Genomic DNA, 26,420 nt, shown 5'->3' with positions numbered 1-26,420 from the left:
GGATTTTGGTTTGTGTGAGTAGAGGGAAGGACTCCTGGCCCTGCAAATATCCAGGGAACAAAGGCTTTGCTCCCCCAGCTGGGAATGCTCCCCTCCCTTTGGAAAGGTTGGATCGTGCACAGCTGCCACACTCAGGGCACAGGGATCAGGAATTCTCCAAACCCAGGTGTGCTGACGCCACTCCCAGAACAAAGCACAGTTATGGTGCCTTCAAAATCACAAATGATAAAATTCTTCATCAAAATATCGTTATTTAGCAAAAACCTCCTGAATATCAAAAAACCCCCTCCTGAATATCATTATTTAGCAAAATAATTATACATTAATAAAAATTATTATATAATAATTAAAAATAATTATTTAAAATTACTATTAAAAATAATTATATATTAATTAAAATATTTAGCAAAATAATAGCAATAATAATAAAAAAACCTCCTGAATATCAAAAAAACCCCTCCTGAATATCATTATTTAGCAAAATTCTTCATCAAAATAACATTATTTAGCAAAAACCTCCTGAATATCAAAAAAACCCTCCTGAATATAATTATTTAGCAAAATTCTTCATCAAAATAACATTATTTAACAAAAACCTCCTGAATATTAAAAAATACCCTCCTAAATATAATTCTTCAGCAAAAAACTCCTGAATATCCAAAACACCCTCTTGAATATCATTATTTAGGAAAATTCTTCACCAAAATATCATTATTTAGCAAAAATTTCCTGAATATCAAAAAAAACCTCCTGAATATCATTATTTAGCAAAATTCTTGATCAAAATAACATTATTTAACAAAAACCTCCTGAATATTAAAAAATACCCTCCTAAATATAATTCTTCAGCAAAAAACTCCTGAATATCAAAAATACCCTCCTGAATATCATTATTTAGCAAAATTCTTGATCAAAAATATCATTATTTAACAAAAATTTCCTGAATATAAAAAGCCCCTCCTGAATATCATTATTTAGCAAAATTCTTCATCAAAAATATCATTATTTAGCAAAAACCTCCTGAATATCAAAAAAACCCTCCTGAATATAATTATTTAGCAAAATTCTTCATCAAAATAACATTATTTAACAAAAACCTCCTGAATATTAAAAAAACCCCTCCTAAATATAATTCTTCAGCAAAAAACTCCTGAATATCCAAAACACCCTCTTGAATATCATTATTTAGCAAAATTCTTCATCAAAAATATCATTATTTAGCAAAAACCTCCTGAATATTAAAAAATACCCTCCTAAATATAATTCTTCAGCAAAAAACTCCGGAATGTCAAAAATACCCTCTTGAATATCATTATTTAGGAAAATTCTTCATCAAAATAACATTATTTAGCAAAAACCTTGTGAATATAAAAAGCCCCTCCTGAATATCATTATTTAGCAAAATTCTTCATCAAAAATATCGTTATTTAGCAAAAACCTCCTGAATATTAAAAAATACCCTCCTAATTATAATTCTTCAGCAAAAAACTCCTGAATATCAAAAAAACACCCCTGAATATCATTATTTAGCAAAATTCTTCATCAAAAATATCATTATTTAGCAAAAACCTCCTGAATATCAAAAAAACACCCCTGAATAGCATTATTTAGCAAAAACCTCCTGAATATCATTATTTAGCAAAATTCTTCATCAAAATATCATTATTTAGCAAAAACCTTGTGAATATAAAAAACCCCTCCTGAATATCATTATTTAGCAAAATTCTTGATCAAAAATATAATTATTTAACAAAAATTTCCTGAATATCAAAAAACCCTCCTGAATATCATTATTTAGCAACCTCCTGAATATCTCTGAAGCTCCTGAAATGCTGCAGAGTAGCAGCAGAAGATTGAAGTGGGAGGAAAGGGAATTCTCTGGCATTGATGTATTTATTTCTGTAAGGAAACATTTGACTGTATCCTTAACATTTAAGGATTCATTAAAATTTTCCTTTTTTTTTTTCCCTTATTTTTTTAATCCCTCCTGTGATTTATTCATCTGGGTTGAACTGTGGGGGCAGCTGGAGCCTTTTCCAGCTTTCCCAGCGTTTTGGGGTAAATGATTTTGGGCTGAAATTTGCAGAGGTTATCAGCATTGAACTACAAAAAAGCTGAGTGGTTCCATGTACCTTTATTTGTTTGATTTCATACCGGATCATTTTGTGGCTATCGAGGGGATCATCGCTGGCAGGAACCACCTTTTCACTGGAGATTTTTGCTCGGATCACTGGAAGAGAAAGAGAGAGAGAAAAAGATTTCAATGCACGTGAGCAGATGCCAAATTTTACAAGGAAAAATGAAAATTGTACTGATAGATTTTGGCATTGTTTTGACGCTTCAGGTATGAGTAGATTTGAAGGATTTTACCATAAGAACACCAGCTGAGCTCCTGAAAACAAAAGTAAGTGGGCTGTCTGTGATGGAAATCTGAATTCCCAAGAGTCTGGAAACCTGATTGATGTTACCACTCAGTTTTGACAAAAGATGTCCATCAAGATCTCTGGAAGACTCAAATCCCATAAAATTTGACAAAATACCCATCATTACAATCAGTGAGCAGAGGAAAGGGACACGACTGTTGATTACAGAATTGTTGATCCAATAAATAGACTTGAAATAAGCCCCCGAAAGCCTCTGCCAGGCAAAATGAAAACATTGATTTCATGCATGAAATGAGAAGAATAATCTTATATTCACTTTCCTGGGGTTGAACAGAGCATGCCATTAGTTGTGTTAACCTGTAGAAATCAATTACTTCCTTAATTCATTTCCTGCTCTTTAATCAAGGAGAGTAGGAGATTTTATGAAAGAAGAAATGGATTCTTTTCCTCACTCCTTTTTTGAGGCATCTCTGTTGTGTGTGATGTTTAAAATACACCAGGACTCTTTGGAAAAACCAAAATTAGGCTGAGTTGCTTGATGCCACCAAGATAAATGCATCAGAACACGGCTTGGATTTCAGCTGAGCAGAATTTTCTTTGGCACAACTAACAGAACATACCCATTTCTACTTTGCTCTACAATTTAGTTATTTCATCAGGAAGCACCATCAGAAGAACAAAAGCAATTTCTTTTCTATTCAATTTCTTATCTTCTGGATTAGATGTCTAATAATAATTAAAACCACCTAAAAATTGCATATGTTTCCCTATACAGGCATAGCTAAAGACAATAAAAAAGCAGAGACATAGTAATATTCATTGGTTTATTGTGGTTCTAAGAATATGGAGCATGGCCAAAGTCCCTCTGGGGATTTTATCCCCCAAAATTAGTGAGAGGCTGATTTTTGCTCTGTTTTGGATGGCCACTGCTGCAGCTCCTGGGTTAGAGCAGCCTGAGTTTTGAACAGGCCTCCCCTGGTGAAAATTAGGGAGAAACTGCAAAGCAGCTTCAATACACAAATAGATTTCAGAGATCTCAGTGTGATAAGAATGGGATTATAGGCTGAAAATAATCACTCAGACTGGACTTCTCATTCTTCTTGTTTGTGCTGAGGTAGGAGATGATTTGCATTTCTGTGCTTGTGGACAGACACTGGCAAAGCCAGAGCAGAGCAAAGTTTTGTGACATCAAAATCACGTGTTCCCCCTTCAAAACTCCCATTTTTTAACTCGATTTGCCTCAATATTTTTTTTTCATATTTAATATTATAGTTAAAGAAAAGGAATAGGAAACCCAGGCTGAAACACAGTCAGGTGGAGGTCAGTCCCACCTAACCCTGGACAATTCCCATTTTCTCACTAATTAGCTGAGCAAACTGGATGGAATAATCAAGGTGTAAAATTATTATTAAAACCAACGTGCAAATTATGATTAAAGCTGCAGATGCCTGCAGCTTCCAGGCTCCAGCAGGATGGGCCCTCCATTAAACCCTTCTTGAGGAGCATTTTGGACTTGTTGGGATGAAAGAATTCTTTTCAGTACACGCATTAATTTATTCTTTTAAATTCCTCATTTCACGTGGAAAGTGGCAGCATCTCTTTAATCATCTGCAGATGTGAGCAACCCCAAAATTCACTGTGTGTCTGCAGCCTCTGATCTCCTTCCAGGGGAAAAGGGCTGTGGGTTGGGAGTGCTCTACCCTGCTGGCAGGGACAAATTAGGATGGTGCTGCTTTGTTTTGAGACGCTCTCCTTTGCATCATTACTCCCTGAAAATAAAAAAGGATTTCTCACTAAGGAGCCTGTTCAATTCTGAAGGAAAGGGCTGAGAAAACAACATTATTTTCTCAGTACCATAACATGGTTTATGTGCAGGAAATCTTTTCCTGCCTACTCAGTGTGGGATAATCAAAACTGCTTTCCCCATGTGCCCCATGTTGAAACATTGTGCATTTCCATATTTTTATGAAATTCTGCTTGTTAGCACACGAGAGGAAGGTTATGGATAATCCCTGATAGCTGCAGGGGTCTCCATGGAGTTGTGCAAGGCTGAAAGTGCAACGTGCTGGGGTTTGTCATGCAGAGACCTTTTAGTGGCTGTGTAGGTGAAAATGAGAAGCATTTTTGTGTCGTGTGTGTTTAAGACCAAACTTCCAGATGGCAAAGGAGGAAAAACAGATTGATTTTTTTTTTAACAGTAAGGAAGTTTAATTATCTGAACTTTGAGCTATTTGGGTTTTCCCCTTCCATTCTCCAAAGGCACAGAGATCTTTTGGCGCCTTTTAATTCTTCTTGGGCTCCTTTTGATTTTTCTTTTCGGTGCATTGATATTTTTTTGCCATCAGTGTCGTCTGGCCGTCTCCTCAGCCCTCTGATTCATGTGGTTGCTCCTGTTTTTAACCACAAGCACTTCCTGCTGGAGCATTCCTGGGCATCTCCCTCTCCTCCCTGCTGGCTCAGGGGGCTCAGGATTCCTCCGACTCTGCACTTCTTGCAGGACATGGTTTGGAGCATTCCAGGGCTGCCTTGGCCTCTCTGTGTGAGTGAGAACAGCCTCTGGCTTGTTCAGTAATAATGGCATTTTAGCTGTTATTGCTTCCTTATGAGGAATTTGCATCTATGGAATACATAGGCACGGATTTCACGTTTCAGTGCCAGTAATTCCGAACGCCTGGGATTCGTTCTGCACTAAAAATACAGATTTTAACATTTCAGTAGGAGGATGTAGCTCTTCTGTGGACTCAGCTTTGATAAAATGTCATTTTTTATCCTCACTTTGCAGCTGGAGGTTGTCTCAGGTGACTGAACTGGAAGGAAAATCATTTGAGGTATAGGAGGACAATGCTCAGCCCTTGGGCACTGAAATGTGTTAAGAATAGATTTACTCCTTTCCTGAATAATAATGATCCTCTCCCAACCATTTGTAAATCACTAGGAGATCATTTCAACTGGGTAAAACACAGCACATATTTAGTTTCTAACTTGATGTATTTGTGTTTTTACACGAATAGGAGAAAAATGTCAGGGTTTGTATGATACAGAAGGGTTTATTTGCAGTAAGGGTGGAAAGAGAGGCATTAACCTGGGTGATTTCCTTCTGGAATTAGCTACACTAATTATTACTAATTAAATAAACATCACTTTGTGTATTAGAGATTTTTGTGATGATGAGGAGCTACTTTTATTACAGGTACATTTCCTTACTCGGAGGGAATTCCCTGCCATGAGATTGATTTTACTGCACCACAGTGACAAAACCAATGGAATCTGAAGGGAGAGAAGACACAAGGAGCTGAGCAGGGCCCATTCCAAGGCACAGATGTGGATGGAATCTGGATAAACCAAATCCTTGAAATTCATGAAAAATCATATATTAATATAAAATCTATTAATATTAAAATATTAGAAGATAATAAGTTTATAGTAATCTATAAATCTATTCAAATATATTAATATCTAATTATTATATTGATATACTGAAATTAATATATTCCCTAAAAATAATGTCCTTTTTAGACTCTGGGTTATTTCTAAGGCAATAACTGAGGGAAAACTGTTGAGTGAAGAATTACTCTCATTGTTGGTATTATTAAATAAGACATTCTGTATTACAGTATTTAATATTTAATATGATATTACTCTGCTTAAACAAGTGGTGAGATTATCCTCAACAGTCCAAGTGCTGTAAGACAGACAACTTTACTCAGCTAAAATAATTAACTTTACTGCTCCTTCAAAAAGGAAAGCAAGTTGGTTTTTACTTTATAATCCTAAGAAGCAGGAGGGAAAGGAGAAGGTAAAAAACTGATGAACAAATGAGGTATTTTCCCCCACTGTCTCTTAAGTACCATCAACTGCATGGTGAAAAATAATTATTTAGGAAGAAATTTAAGGTACTGCTGGACATAAGAACAAGAAATTCAATAAATTAAGATAATAAGAATAAATTAAGAAATTTAAGATCCTGCTGGACATATAACAAGAAAATATGTTCTATAGAAATCCTTATGTGCATTCTTGTTTTAAACCTATAAATAGATAAATAGGTAAATAGATATGGGCATATTGAGGAAGAATCTGGGTTTCTGTGCCTCCAGTTCACTTCAGCTTTTTGACAGGCTCCACCAGAGCTCTGTGAATAGAAGTGGGATCTCCACCTCTTCTAAGCAGCCTTCCTCTCCAGAAATCAGGAAAATTTTGTTCCTATCTCACAAGTTTATAATCACAATCAGCTCTGCCACAAAACCCTTGAAATGAGACTTCAAACACTATGTTGGCAGGAAAAGGTGTAAGCTACTAAAAAGATATCATCAAGACCCATGAAGGTCTTTTTTTTTTCTCTCTCTTATATTTTAAAGGCTCAATTTAGCCCTTTCATTTAACTAAATATAAAATACAAAGAGCAATTTTTGGGCACTCCTTACCACCTGTCTCTTTAGTGTCTGACACTTCAGTCCAGCTGCTCTTAGATGTTCTTGGAGGGACAAGGAATGAAAGGCTCGAGGAGGGGAGCTAAATGAGAGTGTGGCTGTAGCATGGATTGAGGATGGCATCCTAAACAGAGACAAAAAGCATCCCAAAAGTGTTTTTCTGAAATAGTCAGAGTGTGCAGTATGAAATGTAGCAGAGCTATGGACACAGAATATGGATGTGCATCATTTTGGAGGCATGCATACTCAAATTAACTTCTCTCCAGAAAAATCTGTCCCTTCACCAAAATGAAAGCACTTTCATACACAATATTCAACTGTTTCTGCTCACTCTTCTGCTGGAAGATTAACTCAGACTTCTGTCATCCATCTATCTGTCATCTATCTATCCATCTATTTATCTATTATCTATCAATCTATTATCTATCAATCTATTATCTATCTATCTATCTATCATCTCCCTATTATCTATATATCAATCTATCAATCTATCATCTATCTATCTATCTATCTATCTATCTATCTATCTATCTATCTATCTATCTATCTATTATCTATTATCTATTATCTATATATCAATCTATCAATCTATTATCTATCTATTTATTAATTTATCTATTATCTATCTATCATCTCCCTATTATCTATATATCAATCTATCAATCTATTTATTAATTTATCTATTATCTATCAATCAATTTATTAATTTATCTATTATCTATCTATATCTATCTATTTATCTATTATCTATCAATCTATCAATCTATCTATTATCTATATATCAATCTATCAATCTATTATCCATCTATCTATCTATCAATCATCTATCTTTATCTATAATCTATCATCTATCTATCTACCTATCTATCTATTAATTTATCTATTATCTATCTATCTATCTATCTATCTATCTATCTATCTATCAGAACTTTTCCCCTCTTTAGGGTGCAGGAGCTTAAAACTTGCTCCATGAATGTCTCCAATCCCTAGAAGAACCCACCCAGAATTTTGGTAAAAGGAAAATGCCACAGAGACAATTGCTGAGACCTTGAGTTTGTGCAAAGTCAGTTCAAAGATTCTTCTCGTCCAAAAGTGAGGATTTTTGGGGGTGGGGGAGAAGAGGGTTTTTATTTCCTCAAAAGTGTATATGTAGACTTGTTTTTTTCCTCAAATGAATTTATTGAAAGAGGATTCTGCCTCATTGCAACACTTCTGTAAGATCCAACAGTGTTTTACATATCCAAAGGAATCCCAATAATGCTTTTCCATTTTTTGCAGCAGTTCTGATCCCAGGCTACACAAACATGGTTGGAACATGGCATTGTGGTGTCTTGGGTTCATACACTGCAAGAATTTGTCTGAGGAACGTGCAGAAGAGTCCACATGAGGGGTTTGGAGCTGTAAAGGTCAAGTTTTCAGATCCAGTGATTTAGAAAAATAAAAACGAATTTAGAAGAATAGAATAGAATAGAATAGAATAGAATAGAATAGAATAGAATAGAATAGAATAGAATAGAACTGAAGTGGCTCTGGGCTCTGCAGGCTGGGTGGCAATGGCTGTCCCTGTCCCTGTCCCTGTCCCTGTCCCTGTCCCTGTCCCTGGGGTGACAGGCTGGGGTTACTTCCAGGTGTGATGTTTTCCCTTTATTCTGCTTTCTTAGCTGACTGCAGCAAAATAGAAATCCATTCTCAGTTCCCCTGTGAATTCTTACAATTTTACACCACCTGATAAAGATGTGCCTGTCTATTTTTAAGACCTCTTCATTTAAGTAACTCTATCATTTTCTATGTCTCTTATTTTGTATATCCTATGATATACATGATATGTGTATGATATCATATTATGGTATATAACATATGATATCATGATATATAACATATGATATTATGATATATAATATATGTTATAATGATCTGTAATGTTTCCTCTTTCATAGATCCTAATTCATTTTGCAGTCACATAACAGAAGCCTCCAGAACTGCTTCATTAACTAATCAATGGTGTCATAGTGATGATTTTCATTTGAATATTGGGATAAACCACTTAGAAATAAACCGCTTAGAAATAAACCACTTGGAGTAGAAACAGCTGAATATTGTGCATGAAAGTGCTCTCATTTTGGTGAAAGGACAGATTTTTACAGAGAGAAGTTGATTTGGATTTAAGGGCCTTGAAAACGATGCACATCCATCCACATTTGCAGTGTTGCTGGTGCCCCAGGTTTTGTCCCAGCCAGAACAAAGCTTGGCCAGGAGTTTTCCATAAATAAATTTCCTCAGCCAGAGGACTGGTGATTTCCTGCAGGGGGTTGCTGTGGGATTAAGAAAGAAGGGTTTTTATTAACACCCTGTCACCACAAGTGCTAAACTTTGTATTCTGCAAGAGAAGGCTGGGGAAATGTGATAATGAGAGGTTCAGCAGAGCCCATCTCCAGTCTGGGAGGGAAATGAGTTCAGAGGGCTCAGTGTGAGAGCAGAGTGAAGCTGGAAATCCCAGAGGGGGACTGGAATCCATGGGCAGAGCTGCTCCAGGAGGATCATCTGTGTGCAGCAAACACCACTGCAACTCAGATTTGCCTCCACTTGAAGGCAGGCACCTGGAAATGGCCAAGAATTGAGATGTGAGCAACCAGAAAGCAAAATAACCTAAAGTTTGTGAGCAGAACTCATCTACTGCAGTACCTAAAGTCAAGTTATGGTAAAATAATGCAAAGAGTCCAAGAAAATCTCTGGAGAGAGGGTGTGACCACAGTGTTTCATTGGCCTTTGTGTCTGGAGGGCACAGAAGCTGAACCCAAGAAGTTATGGTATCTTGGAGGAGAATAAAGGTAAGAAATTCCATCAGAGCTGCCGAGGAAGCCAAGAACAGGGTGAAACTTTGGTGTCAGGAGCACACAGATATGACAAAAAATAATCTGTAGATAGGGAGTTAAACATCTGAGACACTGAACTTTCCTTGCAGAGAGGGAACAAAGTCAGGCAAAGAGAAGGAATAATAAACCTCCAAAAAGAAGAGGAATCTGCACAGAATTTGTCACAACAGACCAAAATTAGTTGGTCTAAAAGTTGCTAGTGCTTAAAGCAACTAAAGCATGGGATAGAACAGATAACTGGGAGAGAATCCTAAGTAAACATGGTCTGTTGGCTGCTGATTTATATTGCTCACAAAATCTCTAAAATGTACAAGAGGTGTAAAATCTTCCTCCATAACTGAGAGCTGCTGTCCCATCTGTCCAGCATTGCCACTCCCCCTTTCCCTGCCTTTTTTGACTAAACATGCTGGATTGTCCAGTGGTGTCAGAGCTGTACTTGTCATATTTGCTTAGGGTAAAGCTTTGATTCTCACCAATGAAGGGAGCAAAATAACTTGATTAAATATTAATTTGTACAGAAAATATTGTAATTTCTCAGATTACATATGAGAGGAAGAAAGAAGCTTTGGTAACACAGATTGTAACTCTGATTGAAGCTCACAAGTATCACTAATGCTACCAAAAAGAGGTAAAAGTTATTGATTGATTGACATAAAATAATGTTTGAAAAGAATTAATTTAATACCCAATGTGTACCTTTGCATACACACTGACATTTTTATCAGTGTGTACACACATCTTTTTCTCAGATATTTTTAGATTATTTGAGATAATTCTGGGGAGAATGAAGGTTTTGTTTTCTTGGTGTTTCAGGATTTGATTTGCACGTGTTGGCTTCCAGCAGGAGAGGCAGTGCTGCCGTGTCCGTCATTTGAAATTTCTGGGAATGTGTTCATACATCCCTGGGAGCAGGAACCATTTCTGCCATGATCAACCATCCCTGCCAGTGCCAGCAGGGTGATTTTATGGCTCAATAAATTGCCTTTAACCTCAACACATGATTTTATGTCAATCAGTCAATGACTGTGTGACACCTTTCCAAAGCAAGTCCCTCAACAGCAAATATTCTGGATTTATCTGCTCATGCTCAAGGATTGGCCAGCTACACTCTCATGAAAATGCCAATATTTTTTGTCCTTTTCCCACTTAAAATTGCCTTCATTTTTCTCTAGTCTGAGTCCAAAAAGGGAGGATCTGCTGCTGTAACTCCATCTCACATATTTTGAGGTTGTGTGTGCTGCATGGGAAAGGTTTGTACTCTGTGTTTGCAAAAGCTCTCCTGACCTTTACTGCTTCAGGAATTTGCTTTGCAGCTTGGTGGCATGTGAATCCTTGTCTTTATTTACAATAGGTAGCCTGAGCTGAACTCAGGCAACTCTCACTTCTGCAATCAATTCCTATTTAATTGGATCTTTCAGAATCTGGTGGTTATGAATTTACACTCCCAGTCAATTCCAGACCACCTCTGCCATGGGTGTCCAAGTGTTTCACCTCCAATTGGCTTTGTTGGAGGTTTTTTAAAGCAAAGCTTGCTGGCCCCCATCACCACCTCTGGAAACAGTTGAAAATATCCATTTGTTAAATTCTTGTACAGAAGATTTCCAGTGTTGGGGCAGGGGTAGGCTGGAAGGGAAGGCTGATGTGTGTCAGAATGGCTCAGGAAGTGTTTGTGGGGTCAAAAATGACTCCCACACTCCCACAGGAGTGCTGCCAAATTATTGATGGTGCTGCCAGGCTGGGGATGAGATGGATACAACACACTGCCAGGAGAAAAAATCTGGGAAATTATTCCAATGGCTCCTGTGCCAGCCTTGGAGTGCAGGTGTCCCACACAGCCTTTGATGCTTTCAACATCCAGGAGCCTGCAGCCCTTCTTTGCAGTGCTGATTTCAGAATTATTGCACAGCTTGGAATTGTTTCAGACTGCAGGGGAGAGAGAGATGTTTGCTTCAGGACCTGCTGAGCTGCTGCTTCACCCTGATTCTTCCAGGAGTGGAAACTCTACATTTTTATTTCTCTTTTGAGAACAAGTCAGTGTTGAATGCTCTTTGAATGATCTTTAAACAGCTGGAAAAGAACAAATGTTTTTAGCAAATGGCTCATCTATCAATTAATCTTTCACCACACCAGGACAGAGCAACAAGCAGTAGCTTCATTTCCAAACTGTAACGCAGCTCAGATGTTTGGGGCTGTGGGATGAGTTCAATGCTGGATGCAAACAGAATGAGCAGCAGCAAAGCTGCCCCAAAACTGAGGGTGAAAAAAACCTTCTCCTCTGGGTTTTCAGGATGGATTTCTTATCTGTGAGTCTACATTGTCACTCCTGCTCCGAAACTCCCAGACCCAAAGCTGAGGAATCCTTAGTTCAGGAGATGTTTCTGCTAGCTGGGATATAAAGGCAGTTTCATTTTTCCTGCTTTGTATTTTTGTTTCCTGACATTCCATCAATAAATGCTTATAGCCAGCTGTAAAATGACTAAATAATCTATAATAACTAAATAAATAACTAAAGTTGATTAGCACAGTAATCAACTGAAGCACAGTTTCTGAAATCATGAGAAGGAAGAATTGTGGAGCTTTCTGGACTATTTGAACAAAGGTGTTTTGGATCTGTAAGCACAGAGCTTGTTGAAGAATTTAATGTAACTATGACAGGATTTTCCCTTTATTCTGTGAAAAGCAATGTATGGAAGAGCATTTCTCAGTCCTGGTGATGTTTCCAGTTGCATGAGAAGATAAGGGTGGTGAGATAATCCAATCTGTAATTGGGAAATCAAAGCCTTACAGGGAAGTTCATGACTTGGACTAAAACTCCACTTTTGAGAAACTTTTGAAGACTGAAAACCCCATAAATACACTCCAAGCTGATAAAGCAGATACCAAGGATTCTTTTTTAATTACCTTGTGGTAAGGATATTAATTTGCACTGCATTGTTTCTCAGGATAAATGCTTTGCAGAATTTGATTACTCTGTAGGGTTTAATTAACTCTATTAGAATTAATCAATCCTATAAGGTTATTTTATTAACCCTACAGAATTTATTACCAGACCTGTTCTAGTCTGCATCCAAACTGCATTTCCAGTTCAGGCTTTTGGGGTGCGGAAGGCCAATATTTCAGCTCATTAGAACTCTCAGGTAGGTCAGGATTTTGTGCATCTCTGTGTTTTTGGCTCAGGATGCAAAAATTCCTCATGTTGAAGGCAGGAGTTGATTGGGTTTGCTTCCTTGTTAAACCAGAAGATTATGTGGTTTTTTGTTTTTGTTTTTTTTTTTTAAATTAGAAGAATACATTCAGTTTATGAGAGTGAGGTTTTAGAATCTCATTTTTATAAACTTTCAACTAGAAGAGACGAGTGTATTTTTAACAGAAGTGTGGGATTCTTTTAACTTAAATATCACCTTAAAACTCCCCAAACTGATTTCCAAATGCTGTTCAAGGTCAGCTTTATTTTCACAGCTGCTCCTCATGTTACCAGGACTATTTCTCTCTGCTTCACAAGCCTCAGATCCCGCATCATTTGACTGGTGATCAACATCTGCCTAATTTCAGCTGGAGAATAACACTCCCTTTATGCTCCAAGCCTGTAGGACAGCATACATGGTGTTATTGTGGATTTCCACTCATGGGGACACGGCCCTTCCTCGGGGTGGACAGAACCCCACATTGCTGAAATTGTAATGAGAAAGTTTGGGATTAAAGTTGGCAGATTAATAGGATTAAGAGTTTGGCAGCCTTTCATGGTCTCTGTTTTGTATTATTTAGTCTTTGTGTCTAAGCTTGAGTTTTGTTTCTGCCCTCAGTGTGTGTAGAATGTTGGTTTTGAAATGATGGGGTTCAGTTTCCCAGAGTTACAACAAATGATTTTAAATAAAAGTAACTCAGTTTTTTCGTTTTCTTCTCCTGAATTTAGAGCACACTCAGCAACAAGCTGGTGTGACTGAGTTACTTCTGAGTTAGGCAAGCAGCACAATTCTTCTGAAATTTCATTTTTACTACCCAATAGCCAGCTCTGGGGTATTTTTTTTCACTGAAACTAAATGAAGTTACATTTTTCAGCTATGTCCTAATTGACAGGAATGTTGTGCTCAGTGGTTTTGGCTCCTTAAAATCCCATCCTGTTGTTCAGTTCTGTGATGCCACCTCCTTTTACAGGCACAGCTTTGAAGGGTTGGGATCAGTGCCATGAAAATGCAGGGGAAGGAGAGCTCAGCCTGGGTTTTCCCAGCCCCATTTTCAGGCTGGAGTGGCAGAACTCTGAAGAGCACTCATGCACAGAATATTGGGAATAATCTCCTAGAGATGCATGGGATTGGCAGTGTGATTCAAGCCTTGAATTCAGCAATGAAAAGTGAGTTAGGAAACTCATTTTCCATGGATTTTTTAAGTTCTCCAAGTGTTTGCTCCTATCCTAAACCCTCAAGTCCATGTAGGGTTATTTGTAGGGCTTATTCAGGTCTTACCCTTCCTATTCCCAAACAGGAAATTCAAGCTCCATCCCAGGAAGCTGCTGCATTAATATTTTAGTGAAATTTAGTGAATTAGTGAATTTAGTGAATTAATATTTTAGTGAATTTTTCACTATTTAGCTGCAAAAGGAAGGACTCAATGCCACAGCAGCGTTCCAGGAATTCATTGAATGGGAATATTCAGGTTTTTCACTGGATATTCAGGTAGAAAGACACGGAATTGTAATCAGGGATTGACACCACAGCATTCCTGCAGCCAGAGGTTTTGCAGGATTTTTGCATTTTTTAAAGCATTTAGAAGTTTTAGGCTGTGACACCCAGCAGTTTATGTGTACTGCAATTATTCCTGAATTGCCATTCATGGGCATTTTTACCAGTGATGGGCCTTTGCAGGGTGCCAGGTATTTTTTCTTCTCTCTAAATGCATCAGCAGCTCCTTTAAACTAAACAACTTCTTAGAATTCATGCTGTCTGTTTTTTTTACAAATTTTATTTGAAAGTGCTATTAATATGCATAAAAGTATTCATAAAAGTAAGAAAAAAATTTTTTTAACTTAGAGAAGTAAAGAAACCTGGTCTTCTTTTCTCTAACTGAGTTTGACAGGGCACTGTACAGCCAAAATTGATGAAAATAGGTTAATTTCTCAATAATTCACTCATTTTCTCTCATAATTTTTGTTGATGAACCTAACATTTGTTATATAACAAAATGTGGATATAGGAATATATAAAATGTGGATATAAGAATGATTGTGAATGATTCCTACCTGCCACCACTGATTTGCTGAGCACTGGTGGGACACACAGGACTGGAATTCTTTATTCCTCAGCCCCTTTCTGAGGAAAAGGCTGAGTTTTGCCTCATTTTCAGCCCCTCTGCATAAACCTACCAACATCAGTTTTGAAATAATTATAATTTTAGCTTCTTTTAAGAAGATTCATTGGTTCTGGAGATGAAACTGGCAGCACTCTCCTCCAGTGACACCAGTGCTGCCTCCCCACTAAAATCCTAACCACACTCAGGTGGTTTTTTGCCTTGGGGCAAGAACTGGAGCAGCACAACCCCAGTACAGCTTTTCTGCCACCCAATCCCCAATTCTTGGAGCAGAATTTCAGCTCCCACTCCTGAGTGTGAGCCCTGAGGAATGGCAGATGCACATTGGGAAGGAGCTCTGGAAATGTGGATTATTATTGCCATTGGAAATGTGCATTATTGGCACTGGAAATGTGCATTATTGACACTGGAAATGTGCATTATTATTGGTATTGGAAAAGTGCATTATTGGCACTGGAAATGTGCATTATTGGCACTGTAAATGTGCATTATTGCCAGTGGAAATGTGCATTATTATTGGCATTGGGAATGTGCATTATTGCCATTGGAAATGTGCATTATTGCATTGGAAATGTGCATTCCTGGCTCTGGAAATGTGCATTATTGCCATTGGAAATGTGCATTATTGGCACAGGGAGTGTGCATTACTGACATTGGAAATGTGCATTATTGGCACTGGAAATCTGCATTATTGGCATTGGGAATGTACATTGTTAGCACTGGAAATGTGCATTATTGCATTGGAAATGTGCATTACTGGCTCTGGAAATGTGCATTATTGACACTGGAAATATGCATTATTGGCACAGGGAATGTGCATTATTGGCACTGGAAATGAGCATTATTATTGCCATTGGGAATGTGCATTATTGGCACTGGAAATGTGCATTATTGACATTGGAAATGTGCATTATTATTGGCACTGGAAATGTGCATTATTGGCACTGGAAATGTGCATTATTGCCATTGGAAATGAGCATTATTTGCACTGGAAACGAGCATTATTGGCTCTGCTTTGCACTCAGGGGAAGAAGGTGGTGCAGAGCATTGGGATCTGCCTCTGGTCAGCAGGGCAGGAAGAGAAATGAGTTTTCCCAGCTATGGAGAAGCCCCAAAAGCTGTGGGGATTGCAGCATTCCCTGAGGCCAGGTCAGGGCTGTCTGTGTGCCCATGACCCAGGATCCTGCCAGGAGCTCTCCTGCCCAAGCAGCAGCATCAAGAACCCCGATTTTTTATAGGATCCACAAAAACCTCCACAGAAAGCCAAGGTTTGTGACACCACTGTCCTTTGTGCGATTAAATTTGGCACAAAAGGGCATTTTTAAAGAAGCGAGGATCTCCAGTTCTTGAGGTTCAAGAAATCCACTGCTTGGATGGACACTGAGCCCCCAAGGACACCAGAGGCAGTGGCACCACTGCTGAATTTGGTGTTAGACCCCCCTGAAGGGCTCAGCAGCCAGGGCTTATCTTGAGCTTCACTGCTCACCTTTCCTCTCCTCACTTGGAACAAGCACCATCCCTGTTTCCAATGCATTCCCAAAGCTGATTTTTCCCACCAGGCAGAAATGACCTCCCACCTAATAATGTACAGATTAATGTACAAATTAATCCATTCCAGCACAAAACTGGATATTACATGGCAAAAAGGCAAAATTGTGGGACACTGAGCCATGAGGGTTTTCATTTGAAACTCAATAATGAAGAAATAGCATATTGTGATTATCTCCCAGAAGAGCTGACTCTGAAAACTTAATTCTGGTGTATTTAAAGAAAATTTGTTCTGTTGTGTTTAAATGTGATTAAAATTTAATATATCATCTGGCACATCTTTACAGTGCTTGATCTCCGTGATCTTGGGAGATTTTAATGTGCTGAAAATGCTGCCAAGCTCCAGCTGTAAAATTTCCATCCTATTTTGAAATGTGCCACTCTTCTCCAAAGCTGCAGAACTGTCTTCTGAAGCTATTTTTTATATATATATAGGTGTGTGTGTGTGTGTGTGTGTATTCAAGACCTGTTAGTTATTGCTGTTCAGTAAAAATATAATTTTCAATATATTTTTTAAGAAAAGACAATAAGACAGTTGAAATCAGAAAGAACACAACCAACTTTGAAAGGAACTGGTGTTACACAGCTAAGAAATGTGAAGTATTTACATATTTCTCCTACTATCCAAAAAATAGCCCAAGGGGAAAAACCAACCTGAATTCAAAGTGCCAGACTTCAGAAAGGAATCAGTGCTGCCTATAACCCATTTTTGCCTCCAGATTGCCTGATTTGAGGCTCAAATTGGTCCAGCATTGAGGCCAAGATGACAAATTCAGTGGCAAAAGGGAAATCTGTTACCTTGGCACTATCTGGTAAACTCAATTGCATCCATGTTTCTCTCCAAAAAAAAGGCAATTATGCAAAGAGTTTTCAGGTGCTGGCTTGGCACTCCAGGGCCTCACTACTGAATTTGTTATCCAGAACCTCTTCCCACATTTTTATGAGGAGAAAACCTGGGCATTGTGGTCAGCACTGCTAATTAACATGGACATCAGTTTAATTAAACCTCTCCGTTCCCAGGGCAAGTCCTCTGGGAAAGCAGAGGTGTTTGTTGGGGGTAGAAGGAACTCAGCACATTTTAGGAGGGCCTCAGCAGCATTTAGAAGAGCACAAGAGGGATGTGTCTCTGGTTTTGTGTAAAAGGTGTGGATCTCCTGGTGCCAGGCACTTCCTACAAACGAGGAGTTAAATTTAAAACTACTGAGAAGCTCATGACAATTTCTCCAGTCTGAACTATGGGAATCAGAAAAACAGAAACTTCCACAGGCACTGAAGGGTTTGAGCTGCAGCCTTGGAAGAACCTTGGATTGATGTAAAAATACAATATACAGAAATTAAGCAGAAAAATCATAAACTTATGGTTCTATAGTTGTAAGATTATGCCTTAAGTGAGTGAGCAGCTGCACTGCTGAGATGGTGAAGGGTTTGTAGTGTAGGGCTGGGGTTGTGTGGAGTGAGCTGAGAGCTCAGAATTATAACAGAAGCATTTGTGTGCATGTGAGACAGAAGCCATTGGATAAAAGTACCCACAGTGCAGCAGAAGTGAGTGAAGGTGATGGGTTAGAAAAGCAAAATAAACCCTGTGGCAGCTGTCCATTGGGTTAGAAAGTTCTGGATTGCCTTGTAACAAAGAACTTGTGGCTGCTCTTGAGCTGTGGCTGAATGCTTGCTCCTCTAAAATCTCACAGCCCCTGGACTGATGTTTGTCTGAGTAATAAATCATTTTTAGCTTGGAAACAGTCCCACCCCTTCACTACTAGCAGTGCCAATGACACTGTACAAAACCCCATCCTCTGAAGGCTCTGTGGGAAGATGAACAAATGCAAGGTCAGGCAGATGGCAGGACTGGCACAGCACTCCTGATGTACCCTGGCAAATCCCATTCCTCCCAACCTCAACCCTGCAGCCTCTCCACCCATCCCTGATTTTGGGCAGGACCAGGAGCTCTCCCTGACTCCAGCTCTGTCAGACATCCCCTGATCTCTCTCAGGTTCTGCTGCCTGTGGGCATCCAGAGCCACAAAACCTTCCTGGCAGTGAAGGACAAAGTGTCACAAAGGCAAAGCAAAAGAGCTTGTCCAGACTGAATTCATCTCTGTGCTGGTTTTTCCTTGGATCTCTCAAAAATGCTGTTGCTGAGTGGCTTCACACATTCAATTGGAGGTTCAGGGAGCATCCATTCAATCCCTCCACCTCCATCATAATCATGCTGGAGGAAATTAAAAATATTGCCTTTAAGAGTGGCTGAAGGACACGTGGTGGTTGGTAGCTCCATGAGCAAGTCTGAGACTTTATCTCTGGTTTTCCTGCAGAGTTTTGGCTCAGGGCATCTCTGTTTCAATAAGATCTGCTAGGAAATCCTGTGACAGAGTCCTTGCCTGTGGTTGTGGCTAGACAGGATGAGCTCAATGAATTAATGAATTTAATAACTGAAGAACTGCAACAGTCTCAGCACAGAGGTGGGAGCCAGGTGGCCCTGAGGTCCCTGAGGCCACAGGGGTGTCCCTGAGACCACAGGCGTGTCCCCAATGCCACAGGGGTGTCCCCAATGCCAGAGAGGTGACCCCAGGGTCACAGGTGTTTCCCCAATGCTGCAGGTGTGTCGCCAGGGCTAAAGGGGTGTCCCTGAGGCCACAGGGGTGTCCCCAGTGCTGGAGGTGTGTCCCCAATGCCACAGGGGTGTCCCCAGTGCCGCAGGTGCGTCCCCAATGCCACAGGGGTGTCCCCAATGCCGCAGGTGTGTCCCCAGTGCCATAGGGGTGTCCCTAATGCCACAGGTGTGTCCCCAGTGCCACAGGGCTGTCCCCAGGGCTAAAGGGGTGTCCCCAATGCCACAGGGGTGTCCCCAGGGCCGCAGGTGGGTCCCCAATGCCACAGGGGTGTCCCCAATGCCGCAGGGGTGTCCCCAATGCCACAGGGGTGTCCCCAATGCCACAGGTGTGTCGCCAGGGCTAAAGGGGTGTCCCCAGTGCCATAGGGGTGTCCCCAGTGCCGCAGGTGTGTCCCCAATGCCACAGGTGTGCCCCCAGTGCCGCAGGTGTGTCCCCAGGGCCGCAGGGGTGTCCCCAATGCCACAGGTGTGTCCCCAGGGCTAAAGGGGTATCCCCATGGCTGCAGGTGTGTCCCCAATGCCACAGGGGTGTCCCCAATGCCACAGGGGTGTCGCCAGGGCTAAAGGGGTGTCCCCAGTGCCGCAGGTGTGTCCCCAGTGCCGCAGGTGTGTCCCCATGGCCGCAGGTGTGTCCCCAGGCAGCTGTGGAGGCCCAGCCCCAGTTCCCAGGGGATGAGCAGTGCCTGGCCAGGGCTGCAGCCCGGGGTGCCCCTTCCTGCCGGGCACAGCTCCTCTCCCTGGCACAAAGGCTGCTGGCACCGGCCTGGGGGAGCTGCTGTGCCAAGCTGCTCCCTGGAGCTTCCTCCCACACAGGAGAGGCAGCTCCACTCCAGCTCCTTCCAAGGGGTTTCACTCTGTTATTCAAAATGCTGTGGCTAAAGATTATCCAGGAATTCAGCCATGAATGCCCAAAGAGGGTTTTATGTGCGTGTACATGCAAATGTATACACAAAAATGTGTGTGCACTTATTGGGATGAAGAATTCCCTTCATTTCCACTTTTTGATATACAGAAATGGGATTTTAAAAATATAAATAGTGAACAAAGGGATCCTTGACATAAACATTCCTCAGCCAAAAGAGGAAGTTTACTTGGATAGGAATATTTATAGGAGTGAGAGCTTGAGCAACAAGTCCAAACATTGTAGCATAAAACTATCATAAGTATTTAAATAAAAAGTAGCATGATATAGTAGAAAAGTAGCATGATATAGTTCCTATTTATAAAATACATCTAAGAAATTAGTAAGTGTTAATCTGTATCATCAGAATGGCTTCCCTATGAATGAAAATATTCATTAAGGCGGCCCATAATGAATATTTTGAGTTTCCTCTATACTGTAAAATTGTTAATTTTGTAATTTTTTTACATGACGTCTGTTGAAAAGCTGTCACTTTCTCGTGCACAGTTCAATGCACACATATTTAGTTGTAGCACAACTTTTATTTCCTTTCACTCCTCAAACACCCCCAAGTGTGCAATGCCTGGTGGAGGCACCTCCACGAAAGGGATGGCTGACCACGGGCAGATTAAAAACCAATTTAACTGATGGCCACAAACAGAGCTCAGAGTTTGCCATGGCCACAAAGATTTTCTGTCAGGGCATGAAAGCAATGAATCAGTATGCAGAAGGTATTGCCTGCCCCATAGAGATGCTAATGCTGTGGCACTTTGGAAACTCATGTTCTACATTTACTGTTCACACCCCATGGAAGCTAACCAGCCTTAGCCTGAGCTAATGAAATCAAAAGGCTGCAAAATGTCACATTTTCTCAAAATGTCACATTTTCTCATCCCCCTGAAGCCTAATTTTGGGATCTTTAGGCTCTTTCTATGAGTTGTTTGACAACCGTGGTGCTGCCTGGCTGTCATGAGGCACAATTGTCCCAAAGCTGGAGAGTTACACTCACACAGAGCTGCTGCAGCCACTTTATCTGCACAAAATAAAGGGCCCATCAGCCTCCTGCTCCAGAAAATGACAGAAAACCCCAAGAATAAATTAAAGAAAGTATAAAATAGCAGAACAAAGCTCAAAAGTTTCAGCAAGTTACCACTGGGGACTTACATTTTGTGGTCCATTGTTTTTTTGGTTTTTTGTGGGTTTTTTGATTTGTTTTTGTTTTGGTTTTCTTTTCCTGAAGTGCTATAAAATATCTATGTGAGCAGTTTACACATTGCAGGCATGTTTAGACAGAATATTTTATACCTAGCAGACACTGCTATATATAGCAGTAGATATTTGAAAGCTCAGGTATTTTCTAAGTCAGGACCTAATCTACAAATATATAAAACAGATGTTATATATAAAATATATAACCCATATAAAATATAGAAATATCTGTTATATACAATAGGTATAAAATACACAAAATATAAGATAATACATAAATTATATAAAATATAGGAAGGACATTAATACAGTAATATATAAGATATGATGCATATCTAATATGGGAATATAAATATAGATAATATTTATAATATAAAAATGGTTTTTATAGAGATAGAGATATATTTCTATATAGTTATAGAGATATATAGATTTATGGATATATAGTTATATAGATTTATAGATTATATAGATATATATTTTTAATATAGTTATATTTTTATATAGTTATATATAGTTATATATAGTTATATATATTTATATATAGTTATATATAGTTATATATAGTTATATATAGTTATAGAGATGTATAGATATATAGATTTATAGATATATAGATTTATGGATATATAGATTAATAGATTATATAGATATATATTTTTAATATAGTTATATTTTTATATAGTTATATATAGTTATATATAGTTATATATATTCATATATATTTATATATAGTTATATATAGTTATATATAGTTATAGAGATGTATAGATATATAGATTTATAGATATATAGATTTATGGATATATAGATTAATAGATTATATAGATATATAGATATAAAGATATATAGATATAGATATAAAATAAATATAAAATACATAAAACCACATAAAATTCAATAAAAATCCGCTCTCCAGCGCAGCAATCCCAGCAATTTATGGCCACAAACGCTTCTGGCAGCGCGCGGGAAGCAGAGCAAGCCGCGGCACCCATTCCCCTGCCTTAGGGGCAGCGCAGCACAGCCCCCAGCCGCCCCTTCCCGCTCCCCTGGCCGCAGAGAGCCCCGCGGAGGCTCCGCGGGCGCGGACTCACCGAGCGCAGCATCGCACAGCAGCTGCTGCGGGTGCGCGGGCGCGCAGCTACAGCCGGACACGGCGGCGGGCAGCGCCCAGAGCGCCCAGAGCGCCCAGAGCGCCAGCGCTGCCCCTCGGGCCCCGGGGCTGCTGCCGCTGCCCGCTCGGCTCATGCTCCGCACGGGGGAAAGGCTCGGCCCGAGCCGCGGTGTCCCGGCCGCGCTGGGACGCTCAGGGATGCTCCGGATGGATCCCCGGGGATGCTGGGGACACCAAACGCTGCTCGCTCCGAGCGCTGCCGGTGCTCGCTGCCTCCAAATCACCCGGACATGGGACCCTCTTATTTATGGCCCCGGCGCCGAGCCCCGGCTCCGCCTTCCCGCGCTTCAAAGCTCATTTATTGGTGACATCGTCCCCAAGAAGCTCGGGAGTGGAAATGGTAATGGCCAAAAGCTCCCACAAAACCGGCTTTTACGCGGATCTGAAGCTGATTTTCTGAGCGTTTTATCTCCTCCGAGTGAGTTTGCGTCCAGTTTGGATTTCAAAGGCAGCTCTGCGATCTTATTTTGGGCAAGTAAACAGAGCTGTCCTGTGTTAAGCTCCCGATCTTCCCCTGCACTTTGCTGAGCTGCCGTCCCCGTTCGCAGGCGGGACAGAACTTCATTCATGGGCAGGAAACCTCTCAATGCTCTGCTTGTGAGCCTCCGGCATCGCTGGTTACAGGGAACAACCAATTACAGCTCAAAGCCACAATAAAAGGCATTTGAAACGAAATTATTTCATGGCAGGTTTCATTTAGAATAGAAAGAGAAGTATGCCAGTGGTGTGTTTTGGAGGCGCAGCCCTTTCCCTGCATTCCTTGTTAATGCAAATCCTGCTCGGAGCAGATCTGTGCCTGTATTTCCTGGCTGGTGTTGGAAGTGGAATTCAGTGGAATAAATGCAGAGTTCAGAAATCCTTTTCACCTTCAGAGCTTTGGTTGCTGTGGCAATCTGGGTGTGTGTAACCTGTGGGCAGCCTCTTTTTATAAAGAAAAATGTTCCATGAGGAAGCAACCCGAGGTTTGATTAGAGAGTAATAAAGAACATCTCTGGATTGGCATGCAGGACAGGGCTGCTTAAACAATGCTGTGTTTTGTCACAACCCAAATCAAACCTAGGAATTGAAAATTCATTAACATGACCTGAACCATTCCAATCCAGGCTCATGAAAATGTATTTTGTTCAGGCTGAGGTTTAGGTGTGCCCAAAGCAGCTTGTTACCTTTAGAGAGAAGTGTGCATGTTTTACAGCAGCAGATTTATTTCATTTCTGAACAGTTATACAAATATTAGTGCTCAGATTATTTTTCTTTTTAATTCCCATCCCCCTCAAGACACACTCTGTCTGTTAGAAAAAAACCCACAAATATTCAGAATTATTAGAATTGGGTTTAGTTTTTAGCCTGTAGATCCACACCAAACACTGAGCCAGGAATCCTGTAGAAAATGTCCTGATTTCACACAGCCACACTTGGACTTTTTACTTTTCCAGTCTAAAGTTTTGGCTCCAAATCATAAGATTGGACCCCAGCCCAGGACTAACACCTGAAAATAATTTAGACCTGTTAACATCTCTGTTCTTACCTAGGAGAAATGGGTTTCTTTCATGCGAGGGGAGGGATGAGAAGGGCTGGAAGCTTGCAGGGGGGTTCCAGCTGCAGGAGGCAGGAAAACCCCCGGGCAGGGCTGCCAGGGGCTGGGCTCAGCCCCTCTGGGACTGCAGTTCCCGAACCTCGGGCTGGGAAGTGATGAAGGAGTTAATTGGATTGGTTTCCATCACAGGGCTGCTGCTATAGATGATCTAAATAGACCAACTTGATCAAATTCAATATCAAATTGAATTCACAAAATTCAAATTATAAAGAAATCTGTTGGGCAAACACTCTTCTCTACGGGTCCCTAAGGCACATTTTGTCCAGGATTCTCCAGAACAACATGTCCAGCTATGCTCTGGGTGTCCTAAAGACTTTTTCTACCTAGTACAATCAAATTAATTACATAATCAATAGCAGAACATTATGCTCAGAACAAAATTTAAAAATTCTTTTATGACAAGTTGCAAATTAGTTGTCCACTACCTTCTAGATATAGAAGAGAATTAAATACTTTCAACTGAACGTGTAGAGTGCATGTTATTTTTGTTATTTTTTCCAATTTTTTGTGCCCACCAACAGCAGTGTGGGCATTAATTACCATCCTTGATTGTCTTCTAACAGCCCCCAGAGCCCTGCACTAAATCCCCTGGGCTCCCAGAGTTTGGGGTATTTGTTCTCTGGAGGTGACAGGAGATGGAGGAATGAATGAGGGCCGTCCCCTGAGAGCTGCTGGGGAGGGGCAGCTGTGCCAGGGCAGCTCTGCCCCGGGGGCTCCCTGCCCTTCCCACTGCCCATCCCTCCTGTGCCCTCCGCCTCTGGCTGCAGGAGAAACCAGGGCTGGGGAGAAACCAGGGCTGGGGAGAAACCGGGGCTGGGGAGAAACCAGGGCTGGGGAGAAAGCAGAACTGAGAAAAACTCAGCATTTCAGGATAACCAAGAGTTGGGGATAACCCAGGGCTGGGGAGAAACCAGGGCTGGGGAAAAAGCAGAACTGAGAAAAACTCAGGATTTCAGGATAACCCAGAGCTGGGGATAACCCAGGGCTGGGGATCAACCAGGGCTGAGGAACATCCAGGGCTGGGGAGAAAGCAGAACTGAGAAAAACTCAGGATTTCAGGATAACCCAGAGTTGGGGATAACCCAGGGCTGGGGATAAATCAGAACTGAGAAAAACTCAGGATTTCAGGATAATCCAGATCTGAGGATTACCCAGGGCTGGGGATCAACCAGGACTGGGGAGAAACCAGAACTGAGAAAAACTCAGGATTTCAGGATAACCAAGAGCTGGGGAGAAACCAGGGCTGGGGATCAACCAGGGCTGAGAAAAATTCAGGATTTCAGGATAACCCAGAGCTGGGGATAACCCAGGGCTGGGGAGAAACCAGGGCTGGGGAGAAACCGGGGCTGGGGAGAAACCAGAACTGAGAAAAACTCAGGATTTCAGGATAATCCAGAGCTGGGGAGCACCCAGAGCTGGGGATAAAAAAGGGCTGGGAATAACCTAGAACTGAGGAAAACTAAGGAATTCAGGAGCACCCAGAGCTGAGTATAACCCAGGGCTGGGGATAAACCAGGGTTAGGAAAACCCAGAGCTGAGGAAAACTCAGGATTTCAGGATAACCCAGGGCTGAGGAAAACCCAGGATTTCAGGAAAACCCAGTATTCTAGGATAACCCAGGATTGTGGGGTAACCCAGGGCTGCAGAATAACCTAGGGCTGAGGAAATCCCAGGATTTCAGAATAAAGCAGGATCTCAGGCAAACCCAGGATTCTGGGATAACCCAGGGCTGCAGGATGCCCTGTGCCTGGCCGTGCTGGATTCCTCCTGCCCTTGCTGCCTGCCCAGCCCAGCCCATGTTCCCAGGGAGGCAGCACAGACAGGCAGCTGTCAGTCTGTCCATCCTGGGGCTGCTCACAGCATTGCTCTGGTGGCTCAGAGCTCACACTCAGCCTGGGAGCTGGGGCAGGAGCACTGAACTCTGCTGCAGGGGCATTGTCCACACAGCTTTTGGAAGGGTTTTTCACTGCCAGGGACATGCCACAGCCACCTCATTGTCCCTTCAGCTGTCAGGCACTTTGGGTCCACTCAGAGTCCCCTGCTTGGGCTGCCTGCTCCGTGCTTTAGCCACTCCCAGTGCACAGGGCACAATTTTTTATCCATATCAATCTCATTTTCGCTTCATTGTGGCAAATGAATCTTATTTGAGAATGGTAGCAGTCAGGAGTGTCCATTCCCATTGTGATAATTCACTTGTGGGGAATTATGGAAGGAATTTGAGATGGGCCCTCTGAATTGTTTTGATGATGTGGTTTATTTTTCTTATCTTCTACATAGGTAGGAAGGGTGAGATTAGTTCACATGATTACAGCATGGTTTAGAAGGTCACAAGACCCTTAGTGACAAGACTTTTTAAGGAGTTATTGTTATATATATATATTATATAATTAATA

The 26,420-nt window shown here is 40.9% G+C and overlaps 2 protein-coding genes across 2 annotated transcripts in view; one reads left to right on the top strand and one right to left on the bottom strand.

Annotated features, from left to right (window-relative positions):
- TIMP4 (TIMP metallopeptidase inhibitor 4) overlaps window positions 1-22,896 on the bottom strand; it is a 31,454-nt gene extending 8,558 nt beyond the window's left edge. The window contains exons 1-2 of the mRNA XM_036404702.2: window positions 22,354-22,896; window positions 2,133-2,230 (exon numbers count right to left, since the gene is read on the bottom strand). Coding sequence (XP_036260595.1) covers window positions 2,133-2,230; window positions 22,354-22,507 — 252 coding nt within the window. The 5' untranslated portion in view covers window positions 22,508-22,896. The remainder of the gene's footprint in view (window positions 1-2,132; window positions 2,231-22,353) is intronic.
- SYN2 (synapsin II) overlaps window positions 1-26,420 on the top strand; it is a 184,610-nt gene that overhangs the window by 107,209 nt on the left and 50,981 nt on the right. The gene's annotated exons all lie outside the window — the stretch shown is intronic.

Source organism: Molothrus ater, chromosome 11 (assembly GCF_012460135.2).
Source record: "Molothrus ater isolate BHLD 08-10-18 breed brown headed cowbird chromosome 11, BPBGC_Mater_1.1, whole genome shotgun sequence".
In the NCBI taxonomy this organism is placed as follows: Eukaryota; Metazoa; Chordata; class Aves; order Passeriformes; family Icteridae; genus Molothrus; species Molothrus ater.
This window is presented reverse-complemented; position numbering and strand designations above follow the sequence as displayed.